The 25,690-nt window shown below is 33.1% G+C and overlaps 1 protein-coding gene across 2 annotated transcripts; it reads left to right on the forward strand.

Moving 5' to 3' along the window:
• Window positions 1-19,072: 19,072 nt before the first annotated feature.
• LOC138129269 (glycerol kinase-like) lies at window positions 19,073-24,574 on the forward strand. 2 transcript variants are annotated; one of them, XM_069045575.1, is made up of 12 exons: window positions 19,073-19,284; window positions 19,334-19,592; window positions 19,642-19,856; window positions 19,907-20,122; window positions 20,177-20,287; window positions 20,355-20,454; window positions 20,532-20,688; window positions 20,739-20,944; window positions 20,997-21,134; window positions 21,183-21,272; window positions 21,332-21,361; window positions 23,902-24,574. In XM_069045575.1, exons 1-12 carry the CDS (start codon window positions 19,210-19,212, stop codon window positions 23,991-23,993), a joined length of 1,689 nt encoding a protein of 562 aa, XP_068901676.1. In that variant the 5' UTR covers window positions 19,073-19,209; the 3' UTR covers window positions 23,994-24,574. The 2 variants fall into 2 exon arrangements, with proteins under 2 accessions (XP_068901676.1, XP_068901683.1); XM_069045582.1 differs by lacking the exon at window positions 21,332-21,361 and having other exon boundaries at window positions 19,074-19,284.
• Window positions 24,575-25,690: the final 1,116 nt, after the last annotated feature.

Below are 25,690 nucleotides of genomic sequence, written 5' to 3' on the forward strand. Positions count from 1 at the left end.
TTTCGTATGCACTTTTAGACTTCATTGGTAACAAATTGCCCCTTTTTTCTTATTTCTTGTGGAACGTTTTGGCACATTTCAACGATGAAAATAGTTTTTTTTTCCAAATTTGTTGATATTATTACAATAGTACCCACGGCAACCGCCGCATTTTGTGAATTGTGACGCACCTCGAATAATTTCTGAATTTATTAAAATTTCTGATAAGATGTTAGTGTTAGAAAAAATCTTGAAGACAACGCGTGTTTTATAGTTTAAAAATCTCGATCTATTAAATCCTCGCTCCCTGCGGTCGCTCTGATTTAAACTACGATCTCGATTTTTAAATCGTCTATAAAACACTTGTTGTCTTAATAGCTATTGTAGAATAGATCTTATCCCAAGCTCAAGGAAAAGTGCGATAGACAAAGATTCAGTGAGAGATTAAAAGATACCTTCTAATTGGCAAAATTTTTTAATTCCATTGCTGCATTCAAAATACACAATCCTAGAACGGACTGGATGTTAGTAAAGTAGAGGTAATTTGAATAGAGAAGAACCTGTCACGTGACCTTTGCTGCCCGTTGAAGTGGAAGGGACCCCGAGCGCAGTGGCGTAGCAAATTGTTTTTTTCCAGCTGCTTGACGTTCTTTCATAACCCCACTTTTTTCTGACATTTGCAGACACACTAAAAACAAAATTTGGCGACGTTGTCGGTTGTATTTTCGAGGTAGAATGCAGTGTTGGTGGATTTTTGATTTTGAAACAGATTATACTGTCGCGAGCAATAAATTTTGGCCATCAATGTCATTTCAAAATTTGGTTATATTGTCACAAATTTCAAAAATTTCCCTGCCTGCTTATGCCCGTGTCAACAAAGTGTCAAAAAATGAGAACAAAATGACAATTAATGTCATACAACATGATGATAGGTTATGACATTTACGACTGTTTTACGATGGAGCATTTTCGATTGCGTCAAAGAATGACCTTGACGACCAAAATTTATTGCTCGCGACTGCATAACCTACAATTTTGTCGCTGTTGATTCCACGTCAAATTTCTGTCAAAAGACGTATACGGTTGCAGTATTGCAAACAGCCGAATAACAAAATTCTCTTAATTGTATTGCCAACTCAAACAGTTCTTTTTGATCACCCGGTATATTGAAAATGAATAAACTTTAACTATACTCGAATTGTTTTGGATATGGATTGTCAAACTCAAGGTCGCTTAAAACTTATGATTGAACTGTAGATTAGTGAGATCTGTCATAAATTCCAATGACCTTATTGGCGCGCCTAGTTACTTTTGCTGGTAGTGCCAACTTAACGACAAGTCCCCAATCCATATCTATAACGTTCCGACTGCATAATTTTTTTCTACAAGCGTCAAAAAATAATGACATTTAAGTTTCAATAATCAAAAAATTAATTTGAATCTCGTCATTTCATATTACGTTCGTCTCTGCTGTCGACCAGTTCGGGGCTAGTGCTTCAAGCGTTTTTGAACACGTGACCGATAAACAGAGAACGAATCTCTATTTACAAGTTTTAAACTCTGGAGTTCTGCACTCGATTATTCAATTCAATTCAACTTCATTTATTTCCTTGCTTATTTATTACATTTCATTCGTTCTTAGGGCTATGGCAAATTTGTACAAGGGGGCGCTGCTGAGGCTTAAGGATATATCTATGACTTAAGGCCTTTTCAGCGCACTCTGCACTCGACAAAATAAACTAGGCAAAAATGAATAGGGAATTTTTCCTTTTTTAAATTTTTTATAAATACCGTTTAAAATTTGTAACGAAATATGTTACAAATACAGAGTGATCAACAAGGACTGAAGCTGTTGGCAGCAATGACAACATGATAAAAATTTCAGTGAAGTTGGTAGCATTACATTTTCAGTTGTCAATTTTGACGGGCAAATTCAAACTTCAAAATCAAGTGTCATTTTTGTATCAATTTATTAATTAAAATGGTTTTTACACTAAAGCAAGACATTTTTATTGGTATGGCGTACTTTCGGACTGAAAATTGTAATGCTGCTAACGGTTGGGAGTATTCCACGGAGCACGGACGATGCATTTCACCAATTTCAACGAATGTTCCCCGAGCCAGTTGTTATCTTAGTTGCGTTTAGGCAGCATTGCACGAGATTGGTGCAACGTTACCTGCAAACGGGTGATGTGAAAAAGGCAAAACCTACAAGTAGAACATCTACACTCACAGAAGATGTAGTCGAGAACGTTCGAGATAGAATGGAACAAAGCCCTCGAAACTCAATGCGAAAACTTTCACTCCAAAAGGGTGTGATTCTTATTTAAAACACACGCATCCAATGTTCTTTGTTGGGCGCGTTTAATGCAGGGCCCAATAATTCTTACCATTAAAAATCCCGTCATTCCTTTTCCTTACTTTACAGGCTTGTCGTATGGACGTTGCCTAACCATTTTAAAGAAGAAATTGAAGTTCCACCCTTACAAATTTTCCCGGATCCAATCCCTGCATCCCGCAGACTTTCAGCTCGAAAAGAATAATGCATAAAACATGTTTCTGTTTCTCAGGAGGGGCATGCGGGCACGGCCTGTCGCTTTTATGAATATCGAAACAGTGGGCCATTTAATTAAGTATGGCTAATTGCTTTTTATACTGTTTTTGGTTGTTTTGTACGTATCCTGTTTTAAAACTACCAGCCCGTAACATAACCTAAATTTTTTGACATTCACAACTTGCAGCGGGTGCCAACACTGACGGCCAAAAAATTTTCATACTTTGGGAATATTTTGCTGTCATTTGCTGCCAACAACTTCAGTCCTTGTTGATCACGCTGTATATTAATGTACATATTAAATGTAATGTTTCAAGTACTTGTAACATTTTAAATTTATCTTGTGTTTAAGAATACGTGGGAGGATTGGGGCAATTATTTTGCTTTCCAAGAAAAATTGTGGAATTCCCTATTCATTTTTGCCTAGTTTATTTGGTATTTATACATTTCCAGGTAGCCGGAAGTGTCCGGCACCGCTAACTCGGGGTAGAGGAAGGTATCTAAAGATTGAATAGTGCTTTTAAAATAAAAATGTTTTAATTTTGGAAGGATATTTTTCATAAATTGATCACCTACCACTATCGTTTCAACAGTTTCAACGTTGATTCCTTTTGGAGTCCAAACTATAAAATCGCAGTATTTGCGTTGGGTCACAAATAATTGTCCCTGAATTTGAAAAAAAAAAGTTTTTTTTTGAATTTCAGCTTTTGGTTATTTTCTTTCTGCGAACCAATCGTCGCATTAGTGTTTAGGTTTTTTTTTTTAATAATTTTCTGCTCATCAAAAGATACATTTACAAGTTTTATTTGTTTATCAATTAAACAATTGACTTCGCTTTCCTGCATATCAGGTTTGGCACAGGATAAATCGTAATGCGAATCGTTGCCTTCATTTTTTTAGAAGTATTGCTTTCAAAAGACAAGTGTGATTTTTTACTTGGATTTTCAGTCGTTAGCCAGGTGTTTTTTGTTTACAGACTTTTAAAAACCACTCGGGTCCAAACTGATAGGCGCCTTGGGATTTTATGTTAGCCATTCCTTCTTTTATAGAAAGTTGCTTTGGCCCCATTATGTCCTTGTTCTCAATGACAATGTTCAGAATTCAAAGGGCCATAAAGCAATAAATAGTACCCAGTGGACGTACTTTGGGAAAAACCCAATCCATTTTACAGTTCCTTGAAATAAATAAACTGTTTGTCTATCTATCAGTTTGCAGATGGCACTGATGATATTGGAGGTAGTAGTTGAGGAGATATCCGTCCAGGCTATGAGGACGCTACTGTGCAGCGTTGCATTAGTAGTGTGGCATTTTGAAATTATAATCTCAAAATGCTTTTTTTGAGGAAAAAGACATTATTGCAGCCAATCATTTGACTTACATCTTCTTTTCATTGTATTTTCAAACTGTACAATGGGTTTTTAGTTTTAATTAATGTATTTTTGCTTGATTTCGAATCGTCGTTTTTTATTTTTTTATGCAAAAACTGTACATTCAAATTCACTCAAAAAAATAGAACACCTACAGAAAAGCTATTGTAACCTGATGTTGGATTTTCATTAAAATTTATCATCCCATTTTTAATATAAAAAATAAAATGTGGTTAAAAACATGGTTTTTCTAATTTTTTAAAGAAACTGCACGGAAGATTTTTTTCAAATTAATCTTACATTAAACTTGAATTATTTGTAAGCGCTGGTAATTTTTTCAGATTTTTTGAATGTAATGTAATTTTTTTCTTGACCATAGGACAACCTTAACGGCACTTATTTTTTAAATTGCCAAAAAAATTACAAACCAACAAAACAGTATATTTTTAAATATTTTCACGAATTGTGTGAGTAAAATCGACAAAATTCAATTCAGTACAACAAAAAAATTCACAATTCAAGAGTCCTTGTTTTTTATACCAACTTTCAATTATACTTAACGCTTAGGACATTTCTTTTTTCTACAATCGTTGTCCAAAATAGACATTTGAGCTCGCAGTTGACATCACAAAGTTCACGTTTTGTTTTCCGAGGACTGTCACTTTGCCGCTTTAAAGCAACAAAAATGAAAAAACCCTGGCTCTCCGAATTTTTTGTTAAAATCATATGTCCAATGATTATTGTAACTAGTGACAACGGATAAACGGAAAGAATTGTTGTGTCAGTTTGTGTCGGTGTTCTTTGTGTTTTTACAAAAAAAAAACATTGCTCAAAAGCCTGTAGAAGGAAGGGAAACTGTTGAGGAAGCGCTCTCGAAATTGTAAGAGCATCAAAAGAACCAGAATATCTACACACTTCCAGAGCATGGATTACTTTTCAAAAACTGTAATTATTGTACTATTCCGGACACGGAATCTTGGCCAACATTTTTTTGACATTTCTAAAAAAAAATGATGTAAGTAAACCAATCATTAGTGTCATTAATAAATGACAATTATTAAAAATCACTTTGAAGTTTTTATTGTGACGTCAAAAAAGCAGGGAAATAGCATTATCGACTATCGAGTCAAAAGTTGGGTTATATTCAATAAAGGCCAGTTCACACATATTTGTTAAATGTCAGTTGTGGCTAAGATTCCGTGTCCGGACTCCGGAATAGTACTATCGCGGCCAAAATACTTTGGTCGTCAATGTGACATAAATGATATTCAATTGTAAAGCAAGCTTTAGGATGTTTAACCTTATTTTATATTGTTGTCAAAATTATTTTAATCTATCAGTGTCATACAGGTGGGGTAAATCCCAGCTGCGGAGGCAGGGTTCAAAAGCAAAAGATCAACATGGTCGCGGTTTAGACAACCTTCAGAAGCAAGTAAGACGATTCTATATTTATCAAAAACTTAAGGTGCCATATTTTTGACAAGAATAATTTGAAATTGTCATGTATATTGACATTAATACTTGATTTACATTTAAAGTGTCAAAAAGTGACGACCAAAGTATTTTGGCCGCGATAGTACTTTTAATGTCAATATTGTGAATATGTAATTACTAATTAGTTTCTGATTTTAATAAAATACTACATTGATTTGCTCCAAATAATAACACTGGTTTACACGGTTTATATACCTTAGCTGAAAATTGTAATTTCTTGCAGATTTTGGGGCACTGAGTTCAGAAAAAATATTCAAAAAATTCTATCACGTCAGGTTAAAGAACTATTTAATCATTAACAATAGTACCTAATACAAGAGTAATTCCTAAATCAAGAAAATTAAAAATTACCTATTTTACTTTGTTTTTTATAATTTTCTGCATCAGTTTTCCTTATAACAGACTAACAGTAATCCCCTAACATACTTTCATTCCAAAAGCCTTTGTGTTGATCTCTAAAAAATTTCACATCGTGATGAATCCGCTCGTCCTGCTCGTCACTCGTGCTACCTAAGTTTTCAGGAAAGAAATCCAAATGCGAGTGAAGGAAATGTATTTTAAGAGATATATTTACACCCATCTGGTGATAATTTTGCAATAATTCAGGGACAATTTCCCGATATTAGTCATCTTTTTTATTTCTTAAAAATCCTTTGACAAAATTTTTAAAGGATATCCAAGCATTTTTTTATTTCAAAGACAAACAGGATGGGGTAGGATTTCTGAACGTAGAATCGACTTTGTAACAGTATTATCAGCAGACCCTAAAACTCGCGAAGAAAAAGATATGTATATTGTAATTTCAATTTGGTTGTAGGTCGTAAAATTTTATTGGATATTATGAGCGATTAACGGGCACAATGGTTGGGTTTGAAAAGGTTGGGTAGCGGCGCGTGCCGTTTGCCGTACAATGCAAATATACCAAATGTACAATACAACCCTGCTTAAAATATTACCTGCTAGTGGTAAACTAGGATTTATAAGCCCCGCAAGATCTTTAACTTAAAGTACCATAAAATTTTACGACCTACAACCAAATTGAAAACACAGTACATAAGCAGTTTGTTTTAAAAAATAATCGCGTGTTCAGGAAAACAGAAAATGGACTGAGATGGGTCGTTCCGAAAACAGCAAGGCGACAATTGACAATGATTAATCATGACCAAACGGGCCATTTTTCTCATGAAAAAACGTTATCTTTAATGCAAAAGACCTACTGGTTCCCTGCAATGAGTCGTTACGTTAAAAGATATATATCAACTGATTTGGGTTGTCTATATGTATAATAAGGAGCCTGCTGGTAAAAAGCCGGGTTATCTGCACCCAATAGAAAAGGTTGGTACCCCTTTACACACCTTACACATCGATCATTTAAGGCCATACGATACAACGTGTATTAAGGAATGACCGGTTTGTTATGAGTGACCCAAAGAGGGCCATTTGCAGTCAGAAAAGCTACACGGGCGTTGTTTCTATAGAGAAGTTGAAACCATATGAAGCTATCTAAGGGGACGCTTCTGAAGCTTCGACTTCTTCAACTGATACGGACAACTAATATGTATTTCTTCCAGATGTAGCAAAAGTAAAAAGGGAACGGGATGGACCAAACTACTCGAGGACGAGCATCTAGCAGGATGGACGAACTGTCAGCGTTATTATGCGACGATGACCTCATCGCCGGTACTTCCCCGAAAAAGTGCTGATACGACACAGGGCGACGCGGAGGCGGCTGCAGGCGGGAGTGGTTTGGCCAGAACTTGAGAGAGTCGGGAAATGTTGCGTGCATTGACTAGTGCTCTCTAATGTTTATTATACGTACCTATTATTATAAATTATAAAATAATCAGCCCAGTTTGTATTCAATAAAAGTTCAAAGTGGAAAGAGACGCTTTTACTTGTCAATTTTAAATTTTCATTGTACAGTTAATTTCAAAATTATCAAGTACACTTCAAAAATCAAGAAGTCGATTTATTACAGTTTTTTCCACATGTGAAGATGCCTTTTTGAAATTTGGACGTTATATTTTTATATAGGTTAGGTAAGTTTGACAACATAAATGTCGCTGATATTTTAGAGCACCATAATACAGGGTGATTCATCTTTTACCGCCGGTGGCAAAATGACCCTTAAGAATTGAGAAAAATTGATAAAATTTACAGAGTTGATTTGTCGAAAAATTTACTTTCGACCGGTAGGTATAATTTATTAAAAAAAAAAAAAAATATTGAGCAGATATTTGTAAAAAACTGTATTGTTTGTTTTATCCTCTCTACACGGTGCTCTTCGCGATGTTATAATATTGGGCTACCCTCCGGATCAACCACTCTTCTTCTAATTTGGAAAGAATGACCACTTTCGCGTTAGATTAGGCATTTTGTTTGTCAAAATTGACATTGATCTTTGACAAAAAATGTAAGTGTATGTTACACTGTAGAAAATTAGGTGTACTCTATAATTTTAAAATTAACTGTACGTTGTGTTGTGACCTGACTGACCTCAGTGCAGAGTTGCAGGAGTAACTGTATATTTTAGATTAACGATTTTATTTCAAATAAAACAAAACTTTACACTTCAAAACCAGCTCTTTATTCTTCGGCTGCGTGTTACAGAATGTATAAAAAAGTCTAAAACTATAACTTTTTATGCAAGAGCTCGATAATTAGATATGACATTTACGACCCAGCTGGGGCTCGATGCTTAGTCCATAAAATGTTCGACAATAAATTATATAAAAACTAATAATTAACCACAGTAAATAAATTCTAAACATTAACAAAAAGGGTCCTTTTGGCTCGGCTGATGCCGCCATCCGACGATATTGGTGGAAATGCTCACATACCGGGTGTAGAATTGGTTTACGAGACATAGGATTTTACATGTAAAAATAAAGAGTTTCAATTATTGGCTCCCCTAATAATTTTACGGCAAAATAGTTAAAATAAAAGTTGGAGAGAATTAACATTACTGCCTAATTTCAGTCTTACTTTTTTCTAACATTTTGTGGTACTGAAAGAAAGGCAAGAAAGAAGTTGACAAAAACAGTCAAAAGTACCGAGTCACTGTAAATAATTGAAAATTATTTTGTTATGTTGGTAACACATTTGAAATCTTTAGTTGGCAACATTGTTGGCATGACACACGTAATTTTTGAAATTGAAACAATGTACAATGTACCACAAAGACGTCGCATTGCTACCCAATTTTCGGAAACACGATTCCAGCGCGGCGCGAGCAGTTGGCCGAACTAATTTTATAAAGCATGCTTGATGGAGTTGTTTAACTTAATAATTTTGTCTTCATTTAATATTAATTTCAAATGTAAAATGTCTTTAAAATACAGAACGTTTTATTAATTATAAGAAAAATTAACAATAAATGAATTAAATTAAAAACTAGAACCAAAACTAAAATTAAATATTCTGAAAATCCCCATTCTCTTTGTAAGTAACATGTCTTTGACGATTTTTTTAAATTGTCTTCTTACGTCCTGCAGTTTTTTTTATAAATGATCAAATTGATTGATGCATCCAACAATTTTGTTTTAATATCCAGAAAATGGCTTTTACATATAAACCATGAAAATTAATTTTTCGTTCTAAGGCGATACGTAATTTCTTTCCAATACTTCTTTTATTCAAAAATACACTTAGATCCTAAATTTTGGCAACACAACACACAACTCTTCTGTTATTCATAGTGGATCGATAAAAACGGTACCAATTTTGTACGCTCATATTTTCCTGAGATATTATCTGTTTTTAATGAGTAATATACCAGTGAAAAGCTCAATATTTATAGAAAAGATTGTTGTTGTCCGGAACTCAAAAATTGTGCGTCACAACATGAAGACATGCAAAAATTCTCTCAATTATAAGTTTTACAGATATGGTTCAATATGCTCTCCATTTTTATTAGCTACCATTTGCAATCGTCTTCACTAGTGATAGACGGAGCAACATCAACATCGCACCGAGCGGCAGAAACAATCATATAGGTACCTTGAGCTGAAGGCTCCTGAACGAATAACGGAATGCTGGAATCAGCTACCTCAAAGACAAATATGTAGCTTCTGCAATTGGGGACGGACAAAGACGATTACAAATGATAGCTAATAAAAATGGAGGGCATATTGAACCAGGGGCGCACTCAGAAATTACGTTTTGGGGGGGCTTCATGTAAAAATACCTAAGATGGATACATTTATTGTAAAAACTTAGAGATGCAAAATATGGAAAAAGATACAGGCGTCTTAAAAAAACGGTCCACGCTATAACTTTGCTATGGATGACCCAAATGAAAAAAAATGAATGAAAGGAAATGGCTGTAAAAATACTACAAACTGGAGTGAGCATATGATTTTTATACCATTTACCCATTTATGGACAATGGGCAACTTTTATTTTTCAAATGGTAACCTTTAATTTTTTTTTTGTTCGACACTCAGAATTTATGAATTTTCTCCTGTGTGAACGGATTTTGTCAAAACGAAACGTCAAGCTAACTTTAGAGATTTTAATCGTTTTGGAGCCTTTAAGGGGCTCGTCGAACAAAAAAGCGTTGTATTCAACTCGTTCGAGTGTAAATTGGGCTTTTTTTGGCATGAGTGGGCCAGTTTAAAACGCAAGTGAAATAAACTACATACTATTATTGGTTGTTAGATTTTTTTTTCTGATTGTAATGGCATGAACAAACTATACCCTTTGATGACAAAATCTCCGAGAAAAAAAAGGAACATTAGATTTATCCTTATTTCATAAACTAAAATTTGTTGGTAGTGTGCTGGACTTCACTTAAATGTCATTTTCACGCACGTTTCTTGAATAATGGAGATCGGTTAACTTGATTTTTTTATTAATGACAATAAAAATTATTCTTGTGCAACATATGTATTTTCCTTTTTTTCTCGGACATTTTGTTAAATTTTAAAATATTTTGTTATGAAATATGTACCTATATTTAAACGGTGTTAAGTTTGTTCAGTTTTGGGGGGGGCTTTAGCCCCTAAAGCCCCCCCCCCCGTGGGTGCGCCCCTGTATTGAACCATATCTGGAAACTCATAATTGAGATAGGTAATCTTCAAAACCAGAATTTTTGCATGTCTTCATGTTATGACGCACAACTTTTGAGTTAGGACTATCTCTGCACAGCAAGAGGCCTTCATCTTTTCTATAAATATTGGGTTTTTCACTGGTATATTAATCATTTAAAAAACTTAATAACTCAGGAAGATATCAACGAACAAAATTTGTACCGTTTTTTTCGGCCCACTGTGTATTTTAGTTTCAATTTTAACTTGTCATGCTCCTTAAAAGAATAGGTACCGGGGGCACACACTATTGTTTGGTTTCTTTTTGTCTTGAATTGAAACTGAAAGTATAACTTTATTAAGAAGTCAGTTTCACCACTTAAGTTTTTACCTTTCTAAATTACGTAGCAGATTCACAAATTGCCCAAAAAGTAGAAAATGTTATTTTTTTCCTTTCTTTATTGTTTTCTTATTGACAATTTCTCAATACTGAAAACGTTGGCTATTGTAATTACTTTCATTTAATAAATGGCACTAATTCCTACCTTTTTATCTTTAATAAGTAGATACATTTTTATTTTTTTCAGAAAAGTGTCACATTGACAAATATTTTTTGACTGTTTTAAATACAACAGTAATAATAGAAATTTTACGAATAAATACGACGGAGTGTTTTGGACAAACGCGTGCGGAGCAGCACCGTCGAAGCTATTCCAACATTATTATATGGGATTGAAGTGTCTTACTATAGTTTAATTGTCTGTGCAATGTACTTCGTGACTTAACCTAACCTAAATAGAAATGACTGACAGATGATGCACGAGAAGACTTGCACTACCAACTGCATCAGTGTTGCCAATCCACTATTTTCCTTCAATCATTTATAGCCACTCGGTACTACTAAGCATGAAATTGTACCGAGTGACTATAAATGATTGAAAATTATTTTGTTATGTTGGTAACACATTTGAAATCTTTAGTTGGCAACATCGTTGGCATGACATACGTAATTTTTAAAATTGAAACAAACGTCAAAAAAATCTAAATCGACAATGTACTTCGTGACTTAACCTAACCTAAATAGAAATGACTGACGGATGATGCACGAGAAGACTTGCACTACCAACTGCATCAGTGTTGCCAATCCACTATTTTCTTTCAATCATTTATAGTCACTCGGTATTTCTTTCTTTAAATGTTATTATGGAGGATCTTTTTTAAGCAACTTCCAAGCAACATTTGCTTCAGGTTTCCCAGACCGATCAATTTCTGCCACAGAAACAATTGGAAGAATTGTAGAGAAGTTTGAGCATTTAATGGAAGACACCTTTTCATTCATCCTGTACAGGAGTACGACTTCATTTGAAAGGCAAATCAAAAGACAATTAAATAATAGAGAAGCCATCCGACAAATACATAGTATTTTAAAAGTCAAATTTCATGGCTAGTGCTACTTTTTAATATTTTTGTGTTAACTCCTTTCTTGCTTTTCTTTCAGTACCACAAGATGTTAGAAAAAAACAAAGAGTGGAATTAGACAATATTTTTTAATTCTCTCTAACTTTCATTTTAACTATTTTGGCATAAAATTATTAGGGGGGCCAATAATTGAAACTCTTTATTTTTACATGGAAAATCCTATGTCTCGTAAACCAATTCTACACCCGGTATATATGTATATACAGATATTTCACGAGTGATAATGAGCCTGACGTAATTTAAAATGCAACCCACACTATATTTCCGAAAAAATCTGGCTACTGAAATTAAAATGTCCGGCTTTTTTTTGAAAATGTATTGTGGGTTGAATTTATTATTCCGTCAGGCTCATTATCACTCGTGAAATACCCTGTATAGTTTTATATAATATAAACGATAAAGACACGACAAATATTGTAAGTTGACAGATGAATGTAGGATTTAATACGTAATTCTCAATTATATGGCTTCAACAATTCATCTATTGGAAAAATTTGTGTAGCAAAATGTGAAGAGGAAAATGGACAAATTATCATAATACAGGGTATTGGTATTGCTAATATTGCTATGAAAACTTGTGTTGTGAGTTGTGTTCAATATCATCGTCAAGAAAATAAAACTTAAACATCCAAACCTAACCTCACAAATTTTGCCAGAGTGTAATGTGTTCCCATTTCTAATTTGGTTTTACTACCAGCCCTGTTGTCAGGGAGTTAAATACCCTGACAATAGGCAACTACCGCCATAAATCCTAGGACTGTAAAAGAAGGTCTGTTGTCTGACCAGGTTACATAATATCTTCACTATTGCCAAAACCACAACCCCAGCCCCTAATAATTACAATTGCACTGTCATAAAACCAAATTATAAATGGGAAAACTATACCTCTAAAAGCGGACGTATTTAAGGTAACTAGATCAACACACTACGTATAGAGGTACCGCCATCAGTGATTTTTTATGTCTGTCCTTGTCGCACAATCTACTCAAACTGGGGATAAAAAAAAACACAATCTAAAAATGATTTGACGTAATTTGACAAAAACTAGTGTCATTATTCTGCTGCATATTTAATACTATCCATTTACTAAACTCCCGCACTGTCAAAGTGTTTGCAAGTTGCCGCACTGCCGTTCTGAGAATAGTAATTTTTACTTCAACGTTGACGCAAAAATTTTAAATTTCAAATTTGAAGTTAAGTTTAATAAATTCGCTTTCTTTCATTCAAAGTATTATTTACACGAAATGGCTGGACTAGAAGAAGATATGAAACCTAAAAGAATACTGTTAAAGGCCAGAGAGAAGCACGGTATTGTTAATTATTGTTTGCAAAGAAGAGAATTAACTCCATTAACATAACCAAACTTTTGTCGTTAACGTTTTTATAACTAGATTTTGTGTACAGACAACTGAAAATGTATGTCACCATAGGTACACTCCAAAAAAAAGTCAAAAATTTGACATTGACAGTGCGGGAGTTTAATAAACGGATAGTAATCCTCGTTCATGATTCATCTAACTTATTATTTCGTTACAGTTTTCGTTTGTGTTTAAGTATTGTCATTTATTTCTGTATTCTCGTTACATCTTTTAACTTGGTTCAGTTACTTGCGTTAATTTTAATACTTTAACATGGTCAGTAACAAGTGTTGTGTTAGCGGCTGTTCAAATTCTAGAAAAAATGGATTTAAATTGTTTTATGTTCCAAACGGTAAGACACCCGTTACATATATGTACTTATATACAGTAACAAGCTACGAGTATAAACCATTCACGATTATTTCAAATTTCTATGAAAATCTGACATTTTAGTTGGCATTATTGTGATTTGTCTTAATAAATCTATTTTAGGTTATAATTCAACCGAACACTGCTCCCAAGTTGTTACATTTTTTAAATAATTGAACGCATTAGGAACAATAATCGTAAAATTGTAATTGAAATGAAACATACATATTTGTAGGGCAGTTCTGGGTAAATTCTTATTAACTAAATTAATGACGGAATTGACAACAATGCGAATATTTAAAAACGAAACGTCATATGACAGGACCTGACGCCAATCTAACAAAAAAATATCGCGGCCTCCTGCGTGTTTAAAATAATCGTGAACGGCATATATTATATTTAATATTAGGAGTCAAAAACAGAGTACGGAGGGAACAGTGGCTAAAAAATTGAGACTGACTACAAATCTGCTGTGTAAGTATCCTCTTAATAAAGTAAAGATTTAGTTTTTCTTATGTTAGGTGATATAGGTAAGTGGCTACAGTATACTTAATATTATTTTCATTTGCAGAAACGTTTTAGTAAAGATGATTTCTTTTGAGCTGAAGATTTGCAGCGATTGAAACCTGTTACTGTAACCTATGAACATAGGTATATTTATTATAGGTATTTTTGTGTCTGATAGTTTAAACAGCTACCTATACCTAAAGTCCATTCACGTTGGATTTTCCCTGCCAAATTGTTGTCATGTTGCAAACCTGCGCCTCATTTCCTAGTAATTTTCACATTATCATGTTAGAGCGATTTGACATCTTTAAATTTGAATGTTAGTTTGACGAGTGAAACAAACTCACAGATTTTTTTCATTAAATTCTGTTCCTATCCTATTCCTGGTTAATTTGAATATGGCGGAAAGAAAAAAGAAGGTTTTATTATCAGCTGATTTGAAAATTGCGTTAATTAAATAAATGTAGCCAAGTACTGAAAAATGCCTATCCCGATTCCCAACCGCACTCCTTGAACAAAAATTTAGCCCACATTTTTTCGGTATAATTATGCAGGATGTACATACTTACCTTGCCTAATTAACATTTTACCCTCCACAGGTTTCAACTAAAACGGCAAAATCAATTTTACGAGCACATGAAAGCGGTCAAGAAATTAAATCTTCTAAGAATAAACCTAGACAAAAATGTCAATTTTTCTCTAATGTTTGGCTTAAGGAAGAATTGGCATTAAAAATTCACAGTTATCATAAAGAAAACAAATTTTTTACCCTAGACAACTTATTACATTTTGCTAAAGAAGAAGTAGAATATACCGCAGGCCGAACCACATTATACAAAATACTAAAATCCATGGGATATAGATACAAAAAAGTAAATGGTCGAAAAATTTTTGTGGAAAGCAAACAACTTCTTTCAAAGAAGATTTGTTTCTTAAAAAAGTATTTACAATATTCAAAGGAAGAAAATATTAATTTTATATAGGTATCTAGACGAAACGTGGATTTATGAGAATGGGAGTCAGGTTCGTTTGTAGGTTCGCGATGGCGATTTAAGAGCAAATCCCTCCAAAATTCCCACAGAAGGAAAAAGGTTTACTGTTTTGCACGCAGGCCACAAAAATGGCTTTTTAAAAGGTTGTGATTATTTTTTGCATAGCAAAATAGAACACCGTGATTATCACCGAACAATGAACGGAGATTTATTTAAAAATTGGGTTGAAAATCAATTAATTCCAGCACTAAGAGAACTGAGTGGTAAAACTGTAATAATTATGGATAACGCTCCATACCGTTCTGTAGTTCTTAACAAATTGCCAACTTCGAATGTATCCAAATCAAAATTGCAAGAGTGGGCCTCTTCTCAAAATATAACTTTTGACCAGTCATTAAATAAAAAAAATCTTTGGAATGTTATTAAACCTTATTTAGATCAAGCAAGACATAACCGGAAATATGAAATAGATGAGATCCTTTTCAAACAAGGATATGAAGTTTTACGCCTACCCCCATATCATTGTCAATACAACCCAATAGAAATGGTATGGGGGTATTGCAAATCATATTATAATAAACACATTCGTTCCCAACCTCGTTCAAAAGATAAAGTTACAAACTTATGGAAAACGGCCTTGTCAAATTATACACCGCAAATGTGGGCAAATAGTGTCGCCCATTGTGAAAAATTAATTAAAGATGATTGGCAAAAGTTGATGGGCAATTTCCCAATAGATGATATTCCACCAATAATAATATCTTTAGCTGAATCAGATGAGGAATCTTCAGAGTTTAGTTCTGATGCTGAATCCAATTATGATTTGCCATTAGAAAAACGACGGAAATTAAATAATTCTCTTGATTTTTCAAGTTACTTACAAACCACAAATTATAACGACTCTAATATAAATGGCAGTACAGATACTGACAGTGATGTGGAAACTATCACAATAGAAGTTATTTAGAAGATGGAATTTATTTATTTATAATTTATGAAACATGTTTTCATTATCTTCTTGCTCTCATATCATACCTATCTACATATCTATCATTTAGTTTTAAAATACATTTCTTTCAAAATCTAAAAAGAGAATTATTTTCTTTGTTGCACATATTTTTAATATCAATTAATAAATCTGCCATAAAAATTTCAGACTGCCTAAAGTATATTTTTTGCGTACTCTAAAAAAATGACTTTGGGGCAGTCGGGCTGTACTTTAAAACGGTCCAAATAATCTGGCATTTTTATTTCTGTAATCTATAAATGTTAAGCTAAAAAATTAATATAATTTCAAGTTGCCTAAAGTATGTTTTTTGGGATTAATTTCTCGCAAATGTCATGTGCTGCGCAGTAGTAAAATAACCGCAAACGCCCTTTGCGACTCTCGATTCCTGATTCACTAATATAACTGTTTCTTTGCTGACAGCGAACAACATAACCTCTACAGTCTGCGAATGACTTGGTTACTTTATCAGCCCGTATTGGTGACATACACAGCTAAAGCATTTTTGAAGTAAAAATCACACCGCCACAATATTAAATGATTTGACCTTGACGAGGAAAATCCAACGTGAATGGACTTTATAACTTTTTTTTATTATAATAGTTGCATTATTAATATATTTTATTAACAATAATTATGTAGGTACTGTTTCAATACCTAAACTGTTTTCCTACGGGGTGATCAAGAAGGACTGTTTAAGTTGGTAACACTGAATTGTATTTTAAATCGTATAACAGGAGTAACTTTCGGTTGTTGATGGCTTGTCGTTGTTAATGCTATACCTACATCAGATATTTGTCAAATAAACCAACAAAACATATCCGGTTGCAGTGTTATAAATAACCGAATTAGAAAATTTTCTTAATTGTACTGCCAACTTAAACAGTCCTTCTTGATCACCCGGTAGATTTTAGTTGCTGTAGATCACCTTGCAACTGAATTTGTTCCCCAACTAAACCCTAATCCCGAAACTCCCTTTAACCAAAACTACCCTTTTACTAATCTTCTGAGAAATATTAATTGTGGTCAAAATGTGACAGTAAAAGTATGGGAATGAGAAAAGCAGTTCAAAATATATTTTGATATTGTATTTTTAAACGATTAAAAATTTGGTAACTTGTTTGGGTTTTATTCGAGGTTTTATTAGTGGTTTTGTAAATTTTAATTAAAAAAATATCGGCAACCAGTAAAACATTTCAGTTAAAAAATTTTGATTAATAATGGGCGACATAACCTAACAAATTTTTGACATTGTAGTAATGCCATTATTTCATTAAAAAAATCCCCAAAACTATTGTCTTCCTTATTTCACTTGTGAAATTTGCATTTGATATCTTTATCTTACAATCCACTCTCGCGAGGAATGGAATGGCGGTATACTCCGTACGGTGATAGATTGCACGTTTTTAAATTCTAGTTCCAAAACATAAAGCAGTGAAAAATACTAAATTCTCCATCTCAATTGTTTCACGTTATGTAGAAGACCGTTGTATCCCTGCAGATTAATTCCCGCCAAACCAGTTTCTGTGTCTGTCTTCTGTCCAAAAACGTGCAATCTATCAGAGTACGGAGTATACCTCTATACGTAGTGTGTTGATCTAGTACCTTAGACGTATTTGCAGTTTCTATTGAAAAATACAGATTTTTGATGTTTATTTAAAAACAGCATTGGATTTAAATAATATTAATTATTTATGCTTTGCTCCTTATTCTTCCATGTATAGTCCATTCATTTTGTATTGAACTTTTCAAGGTCAAATAATTTAAATTTTGGCTCTGTAATTATGTTTTGTAAATAGTGACATGCATCTAACCAACGTAATGTGATTTAGCAATGCTCAATTCAACATTTACGGTGTTTACCTGCATGTCATTATTTACAAAACATAATTACAAAGCCAAAAAATAAAATTATTTGACCTTGAAAAGTTCAATACAAAATGAATGGACTTTATATACTATCATCCATAATGATATATTTTATATATGTAGAATAGATACATATTACTTAAAATCAGTAACGAGTATCATATAAGTTTTCACTTCTGTCGTGCGGTCTTAAGCACACACTCTTTTTTTATTATGTCAGACTCTAAAATGCCTAGCTAAAATGATTGACAACATAGACAAATTAACCCCTATCCCGTAAGGGTTAATGTGTCTATGACTGACAATGATGCCACCATAGATTAGAAATTATTTGAAATTATGTTTTAAACTGTATTTTGTGTTGCATAACATTAAATTTTCGACGAGCGTCTAGCTGCAGGGATAAACCCTCCAATGAAAATCTAGAACAAAATGCGCATGCGCAAGTACAAATTTTACGCGATAACTTCAATGATATGAACAAAGTTTTAGCAACGTTTCTACAGGGTGAGTAATTATTATAAATGATTGTAGTCGAAGCAGGCCATGCCCATGTTATGAAATTTTTGCCGCTTTCATGTGAACTGTCAATTTTTGTCGCTGTCAGTGTCATTTTTAGGTGAAAAGTACGGTGATGAGTATTTTATTATTTTTTTTTAATTACCGATTGAATCCAAAAATATTGAGTTGTTTTTCACCTAATTTAACTCCTGAGTGTGAACGGTGTGTACTCACTTACAACAAATATTTACATCATTTTGATGTTTTTTATACATATGGAGCGGCAACCAAAAACGGAAGAGGGAAAGCGGCCTACCACCAGCTACCGAAATGCATGCAGCCTGCACCCTACACCACTCTTCAATCTTAAGGGCACTATGCACTCTGTATCTGTACCACAGTACCACACTACTGCAAACGCACCCTATCACAGTCAATTGGCGGCAAATTTTAAATGCTCCAACCATCCCACGTTTCTATTGGAGGGTTTATCCCTGCAGCTAGATGCTCGTAAATTTTCGGGGCCAGCCACGTTATAGGGTTTTTTTTCCATATAGATTGGTACTACTTTTGACTATTTTTTTAAATTACTGTCAAAGTATATTATGACTGTGTCATTTCGTGGTTAAAGTTTGTTTAAAAAACATAAATTAGAAATTATGTTATAATGGTTTATGTAATGATCTGGGTACACATCTTCCCAACAAATGTCTGATACTAGGGATAAATATGGTCCATTAATTGGATCTATCGATGAGGGAACTTCTAGTACAAGATTTTTGGTAATCTGTGGAAGAATTGTTAATTGTTTTGTTCATGAAATTTCTGTAGGTATTTGCATCAAAGACTGCCGAAGTATTAACGTATCACCAAGTAAAAATTCCTCACATTACTCCGCAAGAAGGATGGTTTGAACAAGATCCAATGCACATTTTGAATTCTGTAATTGAAACTATTAATGTAACTTGTGATAACTTAAAAAAACTCAATATCAATTATGAAGATATTGTGGCGACTGGTATCACCAACCAAAGAGAAACAACAATTCTTTGGGATGCTGTAACAGGAAAACCATTATATAATGCCTTAGGTATAATAATTAATATAATCTATTCTGTTATATATCAACCATTCTGTAGTGTGGATGGATATGAGAACTTCAAGTACTGTGGATGCAATATTATTACATGGCAAGAGGGATAAAAATTTTCTGCAAAGTATATGTGGATTACCTGTTAGTACATACTTCAGTGCTTTGAAAATTAAATGGTTAATGGATAATGTAAAAGATGTTAAAAAAGCCATGGATGAAAAGAGATGCCTTTTTGGTACTGTCGATTCATGGTTAATATGGGTAAGTTGAAGTAAATTAGTAAATGAGCAATTTTGATATTTGATTGGTAGAATCTTACGGGTGGCATAAAAGGAGGCCTTCATGTGACTGATGTTACAAATGCTTCAAGGACAATGTTGATAAATATAGAAACTTTGAAATGGGATCCATATCTCTGTAAGATTTTTGATATTCCAATGCACATATTGCCAGAAATTAAAAGTTCCTCTGAGATTTATGGTTACATAACAGATGTTACTGTATTAGCTGGAATTCCAATTTCAGGGGTAATTTTAAATTTTATGATGATATACAAATTTGTATGTCTATGTTAATTGTAGGTATTAGGTGATCAACAAGCAGCTTTAGTTGGTCAAATGTGTTTTCATCAAGGTCAAGCAAAAAATACATATGGAACTGGTTGTTTTCTTTTGTACAACACTGGAACAACAGTAATTATCTTTATAATAAAAATATTCATATATTTCAAATAAAAATATACATATATTTCTATTTTAGATGGTTCAGTCTAGTCACGGTCTTTTAACAACAGTAGGATATAAACTAGGGCCAGATAAACCTCCAGTTTATGCATTAGAAGGTTCAATTGCGATTGCAGGTATGCTATTGTAAATTAAAAATTTCTTCTAAAAAACAACTTAACATTTAGTTTAATGATATATTTTTTAAATATAGGAATCTCAATAAAATGGCTTCAGGATAACTTAATGATTTTGAAAGATGCAAAGGACTCTGGGGATATTGCTGCTGCTGCAGATGAAGTAGGTGAAGTTTACTTTGTTCCAGCGTTTTCAGGTCTATATGCACCTTATTGGAGAAAAGATGCCAGAAGGTTCATTTAAATCTCTGTTATCTACATATATCATTGTCAAATTGTTATAGTGTTATATGTGGTCTTACTGAGGAAACAAAGCCGGAGCATGTAGTTAAAGCTGCATTAGAAGCAGTTTGTCATCAAGTAAGAGACATTCTAGAAGCCATGGCACTAGACTGTGGCTATTCTTTGTCTAAACTTTTGGTAGATGGTGGTATGACTGCTAACGATTTTTTGATGCAAATGCAGGCAGATTATTGTGGCATTCCTGTGGGTAATATATTTTTTTCTTTGAAAAGCCAGTAGTCAAAATAAGATAATTTTAGTGAGGCCGACTATGGCAGAAACGACTTGTTTGGGGGCAGCTATAGCTGCTGGAAATGCTAAAGGTGTAGAAGTTTGGGACCTGGACAACATCCAACCTGTACCTAGTGATACCTTTTTACCTTCGATATCTGATGATCGTTAGTATTAAAAATCCTATGCTGACTATTTAAAACAATTAATTGTAGAAAGGGATATAAAATATGCTCGATGGAAAATGGCTATATCGAGAAGTTTGGGATGGGCAGAAGATGAAGATGATGCTGAAAGTTATGGAGGTAGGCTTTATTTAATTATTTTTACTTTTTTGATCATATAAAATGTGTTTTTTTAACAGAACTATCAGATATTGAAGACTCTATTACAGGTATTTAGTTATTCATAAAGAATGCTGTCATTAGATTAGTTGGACTGATGCTTCTGTCTAATAAAATAATAATATCAATAAGATAGTGTCAGTGAATATCTGTTCATTATTTCATTTTTAACAATAATATATTTTGAAATGAATATAAATTGAAGATTAATCTCTTCATGTACTGCCTGTTATAATTTTTCTGAGAAAAAAGTATTACTTGCCCTTTTACCATTCCACGTCAATTTCATAATGGTCTTAGAAGCATGGAAGTCTTTAATTTTATGATATGTAACATGCAGGTTGACCCATCAAAAATTACCCACTCATTATCTGGATAACTGCAGACTACTAAGTCTAGTCCACATACATCATTTTAAAGCAATTTAACTTCCCTTCTTTACAATAACACCACAATTTTTTATTGTTTATGTAACATTAGGTTATTAAATGTTTAAAATGTAAATCATTTGCCTCTATATAATATTAAAGTCCTTGCTAAAATGCATTTCTAACATCTTGTAGTATTTCGGGAGTTAAGGCAAAACAAATAATAGGAACGATGAAAACTATAATGAAAATTAGCTTAATTTTCATAATGATTGTTGAACACAAATGGATCACTTGGTGACAATTTTACACGAAAAATTGAAAAAATTCCCACACACCAAAAATTTTTGATTAGGTTAATTCTTTGTTTGTTCATCGTCCTGATGATGCTAACTTGGTTGGATGAAACGCGTCGACAAAAATTCGACAAATTTTTGGTGTGGGAATTTTTTCAATTTTTCGTGTATAATGATTGTTGTTTAATTATACAATCGATAAAGAAGATCTATCCAAAAGGTCGTCCACATTATGCTGCTGTTGCTAGACAATTTTTGGACACCCGACTTCGTGATACATAGTTCACTGGTAGAAGCGTATGTTATCGTCACACAGCATGTTACAACGGTTAGACAAGTATCGTAGAATAATTCCCAGAGTTAGAAATAAATTAGAGTAGACTTTATTATCGTATGGAGGTAAAATTGTGGCATTGTTGCAAAGATAATTTAAAATGATATGTTACAAGATTCCTTTAACCGATAATGATTTACAAGACGTGCGTTGCTGAATTTGTTACTACGGCGTGATCAAGAATGACTGAATCTGTTGGTAACAACAATTTGGCAAATTTGAAATTTACCATGAAAGGTTTATTTTTGTAATCGCCTAAATATAACCAAAAATGTTTTTAATGTCGTTTCAAGTTAAAAAATCCGGTCGGTGCCAATTACGAGACAAAAAAACACCAGTACTTTTCAATTGTTTCATTGCCAACAGACTCAGTCATTGTTGATTACTCTGTATTATACAGGCTGTCTTAAAAAAACAGCCCACGCTATAACTTTGCTATTGATGACCTGAATGAAAAAAGTTATACAGGAAACGAAATGGCTCTAAAAGCACTACAAACCTGAGTGATCATATAATTTTTATACCATCTATTCATTTATGGGCAATGGGAAACTTATTTTTCAAATGGTAACCTATAAATTTTTTTATTGATTCTGTTCATTGAAAAATGGAGGTCGGTTACTTGATTTTTTCATTAATATGACAATGGCTAATATTTATAAAAAATAGAACATACAGGTGTCCCAAAAATGGCGTACTAACGGTGCACTACGGTGTAGAAGAGATTACCGTAAACGTCAGAAAAATGTAAAAAAAATTCTATTGAACTTATTTGCTGATTTGGCGGTCTTTGAAAGTAGCACTTAACACGTCAATTATTTTGAAATATATGTATGAAATTGTCATGACAGCTACCTCTAATCGTACATATTATCACAAAGTACAAGATCACTCACTACTAATATTTAATCCTGCATTATAGAGAATTTAGAAGCTTTGGAAATCGAAAAAAATATTTTAAATCCACTACGGTAACATTGCAAGATAATGATGTACGAATATATCTTTGTTTACATTGTATTACCGTTAATAATAATAATAATAATTAATTTTTTTGTCGGAAACATTTTTTCCATATTTTTTTCATGTACATTTAAGCATCCTCGATAAGGTAGTAAGTAGTTTGTACGCCCATTTTGGCACACCTGTATAAAAAATACTTTTACGTTGAACTGATACTTTTAACTAAATACTGATGCTTATAAGTACATATGTATTTGCTCATAAGTAGATACTAATTTTTATGAATATCACCCAATAAATCTAATTTTGATGCAACATATTTTCCTTTTTTTTTCTTGACAAATTTTGTTTTCAAAGGGTATAGTTTTTTTACGCTATTACAATTAGAAATCAATAATAAAAATTATAGGTTACCATTTAAAAAATCAAAGTTGACCATTGCCCATAAGTGGGTAGATGGTATAAAAATTATATGCGCACTCCGGTTTGCAGTGTTCTTAAAGCCATTTCGTTTCCGGTAAAAATGTTTTTTACGTAGGTCTGTAGTTTTCAGATAATTGGGGTGGGTACTCCTTGGGCCACTCTGCATACTGAAGTACATATATACCGATACATATATATTTTTGTAGATGAGGTGTTTTTGTCAACATTACCAGGCGGTTTATTCATCCTTGGGACAATGGTGATGTTACTGGCAGCTGAGATTTTCGAAAAGAAATAAAAATAAATACCAAAGGTTATTTCAAATAAAGGCAGTAGATTTCTTAAAAGAAATGTTGGGAGTTTAAGCACTTTTTTTTTCGAAAACGATTGGTAAAACATTTGTCCAGTGAAAGAATGAATTTTGTATTTCTGGACATTTCTAGTATTTTATGCTAAAATTCGTCAATAAAAAGGATGTATTTTCAAGACTTTAAAATTCTACATACAGAGTATTTCAAGAGTGGTAATGAGCCCGGCGGAATAGAAAATGCAACCCACAATACATCAGGCCGAAAGGCCGGATATTTATCGCTTCCATGTCCAGGTTTATATGTGTGTTTATATGTATTGTGGGTTGTACCTTCTATTCCGCCGGGCTCATTATCACTCGTGAAATAGCCTGTATATAACTAAGTAATGTGATTTTAAAAGGTTTGTGGTTGTCTTACTATTTATTTGCATTTAAGGTCCTGTTACCTAACCGTGATTTGTTTCCAAATATTTGTGTTGCGAGATGTATTAGCTTGTGGTAACATGGCCATTTTTGTAAGGTATTCTGTGTTTGATTTGAAGTTTCATTAATAAATTAGTTTGTTTTCATTCGAAAGATTTTTAATTTTGTTGTTTTCCCTTGTTGATTACCAGATTACCATGTATCCAAAAAATTATTAATTACGTACTTAATATTTATATTTCATATATGAAGTAATATGGAAAAAATAAGATACTTACCTCAGAAAACGTTTATATCAAGTTTCATTTATAAAATTATACAACTTGTAAATCTTTATGATTTATGATATTTTTTTATTATAGATGTAGTAATCACAACTGAAATTTGGAACCCAATTTTCAATCAATGTGAAACTTTGCACACAAGTCTAATGCTCATGCATGACAATACAATAAAAAGTAGTAGGTACCTACCTATTATAGGTGTGCGAATTTGGTCTGGGTACTAGTTTTTAAATAATACTTATTGAGTGAGCAGTGGCAAAAGCTAAACTTTGTAGAGTCTATGCAGTGTTTGAAACTTATTTGTGGATTCAAAACTGATTTTATTTCTAACTTTTTGTAATTAAATACCACCTTCTACATTATCATAATAAATCTACAGTTGCTTAGACAACTTATTATTATTATTATTATTATTATTAATTTCATGCTCAACAGGAAAATCCCAATAAAAGAGCACGTATAATTCGACCTATACAAATTAAATATCCGACAAATCCAACGATTTTAACACTTCAGTGCTACAGGAGAACAGATCAACCAGATCACCGACAGAGTTGGAAATATTGAGCATGTTGTTCAAAGGAGAAAATTTAAGAAAATCCGTTCTTGGAGTTGATAAATAGAATAAGTTTTTACTACGAGTAGTAATAGAATGCTTACCAACACAAAAATTAATCTGACTGAGCAGAGAACAGCAGTCAATCAAGTTATGAAGTATTTTGTACAAGAATAATAAATTCATTAATTTATTGCGTTCAGATAAAGTTTTAAACTTGAAACATGTGTAACTGGATGGGAGTTTGTGTATTTCCAACACTCCCCTTCAAACTGCATCTTGCGTCTTCATAGTGGTCGTAGTCATGCCAAGGGAATGGATGCACTTATTGTGCTTTAGCGATGACAATCCCTTTGTTAAAACATCGGCAGGCATCTGATCGGTGGTAAGGTACTCCACCTTGACGTCTCCTCTCTCCACTG

Source organism: Tenebrio molitor, chromosome 1 (assembly GCF_963966145.1).
Source record: "Tenebrio molitor chromosome 1, icTenMoli1.1, whole genome shotgun sequence".
NCBI classification, from domain to species: Eukaryota; Metazoa; Arthropoda; class Insecta; order Coleoptera; family Tenebrionidae; genus Tenebrio; species Tenebrio molitor.